General features: G+C 37.9%; 1 protein-coding gene and 1 long non-coding RNA gene across 10 annotated transcripts in view; one reads left to right on the forward strand and one right to left on the reverse strand.

The window, feature by feature from the left end:
• The window catches only part of LOC125360262, a 39,024-nt gene that overhangs the window by 13,247 nt on the left and 13,687 nt on the right, over positions 1 to 12,090 (forward strand). The gene's annotated exons all lie outside the window — the stretch shown is intronic.
• The window catches only part of Dnm3 (dynamin 3), a 492,945-nt gene that overhangs the window by 3,030 nt on the left and 477,825 nt on the right, over positions 1 to 12,090 (reverse strand). For 3 of the 8 annotated variants that reach the window (XM_048358312.1, XM_048358311.1, XM_048358318.1), the window contains one exon: positions 5,719 to 6,701. The exons of 3 other annotated variants lie outside the window; for them this stretch is intronic. In XM_048358312.1, coding sequence (XP_048214269.1) covers positions 6,632 to 6,701 — 70 coding nt within the window. In that variant the 3' untranslated portion in view covers positions 5,719 to 6,631. Of the gene's footprint in view, positions 1 to 5,718; positions 6,702 to 11,066; positions 11,078 to 12,090 lie in introns of those variants that run through there. 2 more of the 8 variants (XR_007212666.1, XR_007212665.1) reach the window with 1 other exon arrangement.

Here is a 12,090-nt window from a genome sequence, read left to right on the forward strand (position 1 = left end):
TGGTATATGTGTCTCTTATTGCCACCTGGATTCCTCCTGAGCCTGCGGGACCTCCCTTCCAAGGACTCAGATACTGCTGAGAAGTCCTGAGCTCCAAGGGGCCTGTCTTAAAATGGGAATTCTTACTCTCTCTCTCTCTCTCTGTGTGTGTGTGTGTGTGTGTGTGTGTGTGTGTGTGTGTCTTTCTGTATCACTTGTTAAAGTCTATTAAATAAACTTTGGGAACTGTGAATTAAGGCTATAGTTTTAGCCATTGTCTTTTGCACATGTTCTAATTGTTAGATGGCCATAGAGTGTGAAAGAACATCATGCAAATGATTGGAAACATAGCAATTCCAGGTGTGTAATGAGCATGAACACCGGTCATGTGTGATTAATGCAAACATCAGACACATTTCTGTGTGAAACTGAAAGATTATAGCAGAAAAACTAGGATGTCCAACTGAGATTTCCACTGATAGGAGAGTTGTTTTAAAAACATGAGTGAAAAATTGACAGTTAAAACCCTTTGCTAACCCCTAGGTACATCATCTTTACAATATATTTTTTAAAAACTCAAAAAACCCTTTGCTTTTGGTAATTTTCCTTAGAAACAACTCAGATGCTATTACTAACACTACGAATCATGCAGTTGGGATGAAATACAAGTTAGAGCATGATTCTCAGGCAGAATTTCAGTAGGAAGTTTTCTTTGAAGGTGTGGGTACTTCAGTCATGGAACATACAAAGATAGGACAAAACATAGATGGAGAAGAAAATGAGAGCAGGAAAGAATTTGTTAGCACAGCTGTCTGTCCAGTTATTCTTTTCATAATGAGCATATTCTGATCATGGAAAGACAGCAATGTTTTTCTCTCAGCTCTTTCTTGCCTTCTGCCTCTGGATGGTACAGACTGGCATTATGTATCTTAATACAGACCATCATCAGAACTCTTATAAAGTAGAGATTTTATTGCCTGGACACTCAGGGGAAGGAAATCCAAGGAAAGAATGTCTGTGACTATGTTGAGCATTCACACATTTTTAATACTAGAGAAACTAAAAGGGGGCACATTGCCCATTGGGTGTCCAGTGAGCAAATAACAAGAGGTCATGCATCTGGGTAGGTGTGCAATTATTCTTTACAAGTAATTCCTTCCCGTGGCCTATTACCTAGGCAGAACATCATTCCTCTTCCTACTTTTTAGGGTATTTCACAAGCATTTCCTTTCCAAATTGCCTTAGTGCTCTAGGCACGTGTCCCATCAAGATCATCTAGGTATGAGGTCTCTGTTCCTTTTCAATCCATTCCTACCAATACTTCAAATTAGGAAGGAATAGTCTATCCTCCTTTCTTTGAGTTGTCTGATTTGTTTTTCTTTTTAGTTTTTTTTTTTTTTTGTGTGTGTGTGTGTGTGTGAGTTGTCTGATTTTCTTCTTTTAAAGATCTTCTGGCCAAGTATGGTGGGGCATGCCTGTAATCCTAACAACCCAGGATGCTGGGATTGGGAGAATTATAAATCAGAGCCAGCTGGGGTAAGGAGGTCATAAGACTTTACCCCAACCAGTGAAAACTGGGCACAGTAGCCTGTGCCTGTTATCTCAGGAAGCATAAATAGAAGGACTGTGGGCCAAGCCAGACTAGGAAAACCAAGTGAGACGCTATTTGAAAAATGAGAGCAGAAAGGCCTGGAGATGTGGTTTACGTTGTAGAGCACCTTCCTAGCGCAAGGCCCTGAGTTCACACCTCACACCCCCGAAAAAAAAATCCTCTTTAATGACAGAAACCCAAAATGCTCTCATTCTTTCTTTTTAGTAATTGAGCAAAATTGGTCTCTCAGGTATTAGGTTCAGACATATACAAACAAAAATAAGGAAATGGGAAGGTCCTTCAAATGTTTTAATTTATTTCAGGTTCAGAAATACAGTTTCACATTTTCACAATAGGTACATGTGACCTTCAAGAATGATGTAAGTTTTAGGAATTCGCTTCATTTTCCATTCAGAAAGTTCATATATCACCATTAAGAAAGCCCTCAAAGTGCCCTAGACAGTAGGTAGTAGTCTGGCTCACAGTAATTAAAGAATCAACACAGAAAACAAGATTCTGCTTTTGTACACAATTCCTTCACACAAAGGCAAAAAAAGAATTTCATTCAAAACAGGGAGAAAAGGAATGTAGACAAGGAAGCAGAACAAAAGTTAGACATAGGAAACAAATAGTGGGTTTTGGGGTTGAGAGGAATAGCTTTTACAGACTGGTAGCAGCCAATCCAAGAGAGTAGAGTAAATTCTGTTACAGTTTTAAAAACATTACATGAGGAGCCAAGTCGAAGAAATTTAAGGGTAGATTACAAAGAAAGGAATGCCTTGAGCTGAGCCACATGTGAACCCTGAACCAGAACGGTGAGAGATCTCACCAATACACCAGTATGACCAAGTCTTAAGACACACAGGAGATTCTCCCTTCATTGAGTTCTCTCTGTCTCACTCACACAAACACACATTCTTATACATGTGCATACATAACACAAGTAGCAATGCATATACTCCAAAAACATTCTTAGAATTCCACTACAAAGCACCACATGATTTTAAACGTATCACTTTGACAAAATGACTGAATTACCTAGAAAACATGTAAGAGTTCTTAAGAAAGGTCTGAGTGATCTGGTGAATTACCCATTACTTCTCTAAATTGTCTGGCTTCACTCACACTCGACTCTGAGCTCACTGCTAGGAGTCCTCTAAGTGTGAAATGATAGAAGACTCGAGGCTTGATCTTGCAGGTGATTCTCACTCAGTACAATAGTACCAAGACCTACTGTTTGGGCTCTATTCTTAAGTCTAAGGAGATTCCTGTCAATGCCAAATAACTGTAGCATTGGTCAAGTAAAAAATATTTACCTGAAAAAGTGGAAAACCTACCTCTAAGAAGTAACATCTCTCTAACATCTTTAGAAATTTTGCTCAGAAATATCTACTACTTTTATTATATTGCTGAATGTCTTTTCTTTTGGACTTCCTGTAGAGATAAATTACTATGTAGATCGACTTCACTGTTTTTACGAGTCAGCTCAGCAATCTAAAAATAACTTACACTTCTAAATAGAGATCTTAAAGGCAGGTTTACAGATCTGAGATATCTTATCAAACTACTACACCAAATGTAATATTTCTTCTTACATAACAGTGCTGTGGATTTCAATACAAATGCTGTGGACATTACCTCTGGTCATGGTTATTATGAGCATTATGCCTCTCAGATGAATACAGTCTGGAACTAGGAAAGGTTGTTTACCACATGTACATTATGAGAATGAACCATCCATTCTTATCATATGTGATGGGAGATTCTCCCAAGATACCTCTTGTATTAGTAAAGTTTAAAAATGTCTTCATACTCACACTCACATACATACTGAGCATGTTTACATAGAAATTTACACTCACACATATACATAATATCTATGTATGTATATATACAATGCACATACAATCCCACTCATGCTTGTGGCATAGCTGGGGTTTGAACTCAGGACCTTGCACTTGATAGGCAGGTGCTTTTATGGCTGAGCTATACCTCTATCCCTATGCTTGGGGCTTATCACACATAGGGACACAAAATACATACACTTACAGCAACAAATTTACTATGTATATGTTGTGTACATGGAGCCATGCATAGAAAAATGCATTGTCACAGAAAACATCAGCATTTATCACATACTGGTATTAGGTCCCATTCATATTTTATGATTATTATGGCTACAGTCTATCCTAAATAGTCACAATGTTAATCTCTGTGACTAGTTTTTAATCCTAACTTCAGGAGGTTTATCATTATGTCACAGGAATTGGTTATATTATGATTTGGGATAGAATGAATTTTATCTGCTAATAAACAGACTTACTGTTCTTTGTCATAACACACATCTAAAAGCAATACTCAGAGGGATATTCTTGGCAGATGATTTTGGAAATGCAATATGCCTGTTCTAAATCAATGCTGTTTCGTTAATCTGTCCACAACTGAAGAAGTGGTTACTCCAATTAATGAACATTCATGCAAGAGTTATCATGTGCCAACAAAACTAGATTTACTTGTCTAAAAGGTACAGTTTAATTTTCCAAATCCTAAAAACACTGAAGTTTTTGTTCTAGACAAGATGGAGCTACATCTATTGTGTTGGCAGAATCAGAGCAAGCAGCTAAGAGGAAGTCGATGTGAGATTAGCAGTGGAATGGGAGACAGAGTTCTTTATGCTGCATTCTCGTCTTAAGGCCTGATGTGCATGCTGCCCCTCTCCCTGCTCAGTTTCATGGTCATCTCCCTTCTGCTGGATACAAACCCCTCTCAAATAGTGAGTACTATAGCAAGCTGAAAATAAGTCTGGAATGTCACTGCTGAAATTCTGGGAGAAGCTGGGTTCTATTAGACATCACATGGGAGTTTGACACAGAAGAAAAATGTGCCCATAAACGGAGACAATTGGGACAGTGCATCTGCAGGACTGTAATCAAAAAGCAAAAGCCCAAGATGACAAACACCATTGTTTATGACTGCTTAAAAATCAGTGGGAAGAAAGCTCTGGGAAAAAGAAAATCTCCAATTTTCTTTGACATTGGTTTGTGTGATCAGAGAACACACCAGTGGTTGTCCACAATAGTTTTGTTTAACAGAAGGAAATTTATGAAATGCAGCAAAATATGAAACCACAATTAGCACAAAGCCAAACTCTGAAGTATATAATTTGTGAGCTGCCTGTTTCAGAGAATTCAAAGGAAGAAGCAAAGGGAATCTTAAAATGAGGGAATTTTATGAAAAGATCTTATAGCAGATTATTTGTTTTGCTGTGAATGTTTACTTAGCATTTTTCCACTTAGCTGTGACACTATTTTCAAAACACAATATGTGTTTCATACACTGGTTCCATTCACAAACAGTTACTTTTTTTCCATTGACGAAAAGATACAAGAAGACTTAAGAATACTAATGTTCTTTCTACAATCACTTTTAATTTTAAAAGCTGAAATGCTCTTTTTGGAAACCATATAGTCTCTGACTTTTGCCAAGAATAAGTGTCTAGCTTTAACCCTTCTGAATGGGTTCAACATAATGCCACTCAACTGGACAAGTTCTCTTTTAATAATGGTTAAAAAGTCTTTACTTCATGCTTTATGGGTATCTGCTTTGGGTATAAACTACACAGGAAATTAAAGATAGGTTAACATACAAATCATGTTTGCTGCTCTCAAAGGGAGACATTGCACTTAGTAAAACCTGATTTACTTCGGTAGAATATGAAATAATGTCAAGTGACCCCCACATTTTAGTAGAATACTTGCTCTGCTGTCTGGGAACAGTTTAGCAGACAAAATTCCATTTAGCTTTGGCTGTTTCCAACATGTTAATCATTTGGTCCTAGGTAGTTCAAAACTTAGGCTCATGCCTGCACTATTAACCTCCAGGTGAAACTGCTCTTTTAAACTATAGAAATTCTAGAAATTGCAAGCTTGCTTTAGCTCTCAATAAGATAGGCACTTTGAAGTGCTATGCTGTTGAGCCATGGTGTTATCAACTGACTTTTCTTTAGATCATAGACATCATTCTTCTAGTAAATGTGAAGATTAGAGAGGGCCTCCAATAGATAGAGATATACACTAAACCTGTTTTGGTGTTTGCGATTTGTAAATAATGTAAATAATACAAGGGAATCATCAATTAACATGGAATTTTTCTTTAAAAAAATGTTAATGACAATAATAATAAATGGGAGTTAGTATGAAAGTGTGGTTAGCCATAAAAAAATTAGGTCAGCTGGGAAAATTCAAGTTTCCATTTCTGCCTTCACTTTAACCAACCAGGAGTTGAACATAGAAGGGAATAAAGAAGTTGTACTTTTCAGACATTTTTACATATGTGATATTTTGCTTCTTCTTTGAACTTTAAAACTAGTCAAATTTATTGACTGTTTTTTTTTTGGTAAAAAACAACTTTAATTCATTGTTACATATGCTTTTAGCAAGAAGCAAAGCACACTGGTGTGAGAAGCTCTCTAGGGCACACAATGCAGACTTTCCCTTTACAAACTACCTTGTGCTTCAGGAAAAGTTTTATACTTAAGGAATCTTCCTTTAAAGCAATCACTTCCTTGCAGTCTTAGGAAAATAAGGAAGGATAGGAGCTAACTGTATCATTATGGATTACGTGGTGGTAGTCATAATAGATAAGAGAATTCTGCCATCCTAAACAATGCAGGAGAACAGTATGTAAGAGTTAGCTCTAAATTCACGATCTCATATCTGTTCCGAGCTCCTTACTGAAGGATATCCTGGAATGCTTGGCCAAAGTAATTTCAAATATATGTCAGTGTAGGTAAATGGTACCCAAAATATAGGGCTGCTCTACAAACCTACCTTAGGCAGAATGATATAGAAAGCCTCTACGGGGTCAGCCATTTTTAAGAGTCAAACCCTACGGGTCTGACAGACCAGGAGCCATGAGGATGAGGATGAATGCATTAGTAAAACTGGTTACTTGCCTACTGATGTCCACACATGCGACTACTCATGGTATACTGCAATGGTTATCAGTATGTTGCTTTCACATTAATTCATTAGTGATTAATTGCCATGCCAGGCACTTCATTTAGTCTAACAAGGAGGACTCTAGCGGACGGATTATAGTGGGACGAGTTGGTGATGGGGGTGGTCTCCGGCTAGAAAGAGGAGAGAAAGAAGACAGGTCAAAATCCAAGTAGAATAGCAGAGAATTGTTCTCCAGGACACTGGGATTGAGCCATCATGCGCATGCTCATGCAATACAGGACAGCAGGAGTGGCTGCAGTCTGATTTGAATATCCTCACCTCTCAGTCATTCAATTTTCAATGAAAAGTTAGGGATTTTTTTACAAGGAAATCTTTCTCAAAAACAAGGGCCTTACTTCCAATGCTAATATAGAGATATTATCATTTGAAAGGCATTGGGAATATATTGCACAGGTCTCGGTGACAGAGTTGTGTTTTGCCCTGTCTAGGAACTGGTGTAGGAAGTCTTACACAACAATGGATTTTGAGTTTTTATTTCAAATGTCTCCCTCCATGTCTCTTCCTTCTCTCTGTGTCCACATGCTAGTGGCCCTTCTCACTGCCTTTAGCAACAGCATTCTCCAATTTCTTCTATATTTTGCTACTAATTTGCAGAATATTGGAAAATTACAAATCCAGGCTTTTCAGAGTTCTCTATGAGTGTAAATAGGTTCATTGTGAGCTGCAGCTCTGGCTGGGGGTCTTAAAATGTTTTATTGCTATTGTTGATGTTGTGTTGCTAGTGATAGTAATCATTATCACTTTCTGGTTGGCGGTGGTGTTCCTGATCGCTGAGTGTGCTGAACAAACTCCAGATAATTAAATATCACTGTAATTGAGAATTTCAACATTACCAAGTAATATTCCTTAAACTACAATGTTTTGTAAAATAAATGGAATTGAGTGCACGTATGGACTACACATAAGATGTAGTATCTTGGGAATAATGCAATGGATTCTGCAAACTGAAGTTTTTCTTTTTAACAAAAACTCTCCAGTGATATATTTTTTTTTCCAAAAGACTCCTCCTAGACATTATACTCGTGTCATAGAATCTTCTTCTGTGTTAGAAACACTAAGTTGATAAATTGAATGTATCTTTTGAGATAATGAACAAGAAAAGTAGAAGAACACAGTTATGAAATGGTTCAAAAGCACATCCCTGTTGCCTAGTGACTGGACTGTAATTGTCCCTGCCAAGGCCCAGGTTTGCTTCCCAGTCAGGTAGCAAAACCACCAAACAAGTCCAAAGCTATAACATAAAATTAGATAGTCAAGAAAAAAGTGAAAGTTGAAGAGGTATTCTTAAATTAATGATGAGAATATTGCCTACTTATGTACAAACTCAGATTTGTCCAATTCCTTTTCTCTTACACGTGAAAAGTTTCCAATGCACTCTCCTACACTAGTGTTATTATTGAGCAGACATTCAATTTGTAAAAGTCTTAAGCACAGTAACGAAAGGAAGTCAATTGCAGAGAGAGTGTTGTGATCTCTTGAAGTTTTTTTTGGAAATACTCCAATGGGAAAAAAATCCTCTCCTAATTGCCTTCTAGTGATTGTGCAAAAACACTTGCTTTTTGGCTAGTATAATACGGATGGTTAGAATGGCCGTATTTCTCATGTCCATGGTCTTGAACCTGCATTATTTTCATTGCCAGAGGCCATGCCTATTTAAGTGACTTCACACAATATCTAGCCTGGTTTTTATATGCAATTATGTTCTTAACATCTTTGTGTATATCCTTCTATACTACTTCCCCTGTGGTATATCCACATATCTCTGTTATTACTCATCACATTCAAGTCTCAATTCGATTTATATGTGTATTGTTACTGACTCGCTTTCTAGCTCTAGTTTCTGGCTCATCACTTACACCATTCAGTTGGTAAATGCTTGCCAATGAGAACAGATGAAAGCTATATCTGGAAGTAAGAAGCAACTTAAGAATGGTGATGGTCTTCTCATGAAATCCTGACTGTGGCCAAAGTGACCTGTTAGTATTGGGACTCTTGAAAATCCAACCTACAAAGTGATCAGCCTCTCAGTTCTTTAGTAGGTTTTTTGGAATAAGTACTAATAAACAACAGGATCCCTGCCCTCAGGGGGGTTATCAAATAAGCATGTAACCTATGGAGATGTATTCTTAGAGATTATGCAATTCTTGGGGTAAAGACAGCAGAAAGTTGGCTAGAATTTGAACTTGAAGGAGGGAAACCAGAGGGTTCAGTGAGACTTAATCAGAGGTTGTTAATTTAGAAAAAAAAAGCAACTCATGTTACAAGTTCAGTGGGAGGGAGGACATAGTAGTTATGCAGAATGGAAATTCTTTAATGTAAATGAGATAGCTTAGACCAAAGTTTATAGCAAGACAGGAAGGAATGGGTTCTCTTTTAGCCTTTCTGTTCTTGGCTTCAAAGTCATTTCTCAGTCCTTCCAGACTTTCCCAGGTGCCATTCCTCGTCACTTGATTGCCTGGACTCTCAATAGTGAGAGCTCCTAACCTGAGAATAGAGATCACACATGCTGGATTTATTATGTATATCCAGCACGTAAAATATAATGGATGGGCAGTGAATAACAGTTGTTGAAAGTGGCTAAACAAGATGCTTCTTTATGCTAGAGCAGGAGCTGGACTGGGCTGAGCAGGTTAAGTGAGGTCAGGGATACAACACTTTTGATGCAGAGGTTTGTATTTGAGGCATTATGACTATATAGAAAAAGTCCTGGTCCAGTAGTCAAATGAGGTGGATTCTAAGCTCTGATTTGTCAGGTTATGAAGCCCACTAAACTTTGCTACACCTGGATTTCCTACATGAGGAGACTCAGCTATATGACAGCTGGGTTTCTGGTTATGTATTGTATGCAACATTTACTGAGCATCTGCAGTATGGGCTGAATGAGGCTACATGATTTGAGTCAGCTTTGAGTGTATTCAGAATGGCAGGGGAGTGCAACCCGACAGCTACACAAGCGATATTCCTTGCACTTGCTGTGTTATGCTTGAAGCTGTGGCTCTACCTTTTAAATGGGATAATGGAGCAAAATCCTGTAATTTTTAAGAGTATTGCCTGAGATACTTGAAAACCCAGTAATGTGGTTAAGGAAAGGGCAAATGTGATTTGCAGTGCTTCCCATAAGCACTGGAAATAATTGTAAGAAGACATAGGTATATAGTTAATGAAAAAGACTAGACATTAAATAATGAAAATTGAAGGGAAGATGGTGGAGATGAGGAATGGAGAAACTGAAACCTTCTGTCAGCACAGTAAATGGTCCTTGATCTTCTCTTCAATCCTTGGGCCATGTTTCTGGACTGAGGAAGGACAGCAGCAGAGAGAAGGTGAGGAAGGGGATCAGAAGGACAGATGCTGCTGTAATGTGTCAGGTCTGTTGTTCGTTCTCTTCATCACCGTATCCCAGAACTGAGCCTAATCTTTGGCTTATAGTATTTACTCCCCAAATATATAAATTAGGAAAACTGAAGCACATAAAGCCTTGAAGGAGACATACTTTGGGCCTTTCACAGAAAAAGCACTGCATAGCTCTGTGCTAAATTAATGACTGAAATTTCAGAATAAAAAAAGTACCATTTCCATAATGCTCTTTCAAAATGTTTAAGACATCTTTGAAATATGCCCAGTTTCAGGTTAAAGGAACATATATATATATGTGTATATATATATATATGTTCTTATATAATAACTAAAAATCTTAGAGTCTTCTGGTAGCCCTTCTGGAAGGAATGAGCATTATTTTATTTCTAGAAGAATAAAAGCAGCAACATGCATATGAAACTCTACTAGAAAGAAATTCAAGAGAAGTATTAAGTTGTTCAGGGTTTCTTATTAAGCAATGCTAAGATGTTTGCCAACGCCAACACCAGAAACACATTTAAGGTTTGCTGTTCCAGGTCATTTCATCAGTCTAGGTCCTAACCATTCCAAGAGTTTTCAAAGAAATTCACCTCACAGGACAGTTTGTTTGGGGCAAAGCAAAGCTATTTGTTTTGTACCAAATTTTCCTCAGTTGCTTTGTTTAGCGATGGGCTTCATTAAATAATCCATTATATTGAAATGGAGCATCTTGTATCATTTAGTATTTATTGAAACACTATGTGGTGTGTGGGAGGCTTATGGTTATGATAGAAGAGCCATGTTTCTGCTTCCAAATCAAAGGGAAAGATGTAATACTTGAAATTGTATTTGTAGCTGCAGGGATGGGCCATTAACAGTACTTTGGACAATGACTAATTTTGTAAGAAAGTCAAATGGTGTCACAAAGTGGGTGGCATTATGAGGCAGCAACTGGCTTCCCTGATAAGAGAGAATGCATCATGCATCATTGTTTTTCTTCTTTCACGGTTCTCTTTTAAGAGTAGAAGAACAAATTTCATCTGTTCTTCTCTGAGCTAGCTGGTCTGGAGTGTTCATGGGATGAGGTCAATGGCATATCAGCTTATGGGGTGGGTATGGAAATTGTGCATGGTATGGATTTCCCATCTGGCTTGATCTTTCTGCATTTGCCTTTATTTCTCCTTAGCTTGGGGATGTGGGGGACATTTGTCTGGTGAATGTGAGGCAAGAATGAGCTCAATCTCTTTTCTGCCCTACCAAGACTCTATGATTCATAGGCCAGCATTTGTTCTTCTGGACAGTTAGTGTCATGGTCTAAGCAATGGTTCTCAAATTGCACCTTGTACCACAATTCCCTGGGTGGGTGGGGCTTGTTAAAACATAGGTTTCTGGGTACAATGCAGAGTTGCTGATGGAACAGGACATTTCAATAAGTGCAGATGACACTGGCGCCAGTCCTGGGACTGTGCTTTGAGAACTGCAGCTCTGAGGCAAAACAAATGCTTTTGATTTTGATATGTTAGAAAGTCAATTCACTTGCCAGACAAAGTAAAACTGAAAAAGAAAATGCTATAAAGATTGAAGAAATGGTCACAGATACCTACTGGTGTCTTTTGGGTACTAGAACTCAGCAGAGGTCAAAGAAATTTTAGATTCATATTGTAATGACCAAGATAGTGCAGTGCTGTAGGTTTCTTGTGATTCACAAGCAGGAAAACAACCTCTTCCTTTGGGAGACTTGTATTTGCTCATGAAAATGTTGTTGACAAAACATGCATTTCAAATTCTCATTTTTATGTTTTCTTTCTTTCTTTTTTTTTTTTTTTTTGGTACTGGGGATCGAACCCAGGACGTTGCACTTGCTAGGCAAGCGCTTTTGCCACTGAGCTACATCCCAGCACTCAAATTCTCATTTTTAGAGGAAGTATGTGTGAAGTTCAGTTTAGTAGACCCCAATTAAAACCAAACTAGGCTGACACTTGTAGAGATGACTGACTGAGAGAGGAGTGTTTGACAGATAAAACGGGATTGCCACAGAGCTTCTATACAAAAAGTTTTCTATTTATGAAATATAATTGAAGCTGTCAAAGATAGTTGCCTCAAAAATTCATTACATTGAGGATTATGAGAAAGTTACATGTCATGTTTTAAGGAGCCACTGAA

Source organism: Perognathus longimembris, chromosome 11 (genome assembly GCF_023159225.1).
Source record: "Perognathus longimembris pacificus isolate PPM17 chromosome 11, ASM2315922v1, whole genome shotgun sequence".
NCBI classification, from domain to species: Eukaryota; Metazoa; Chordata; class Mammalia; order Rodentia; family Heteromyidae; genus Perognathus; species Perognathus longimembris.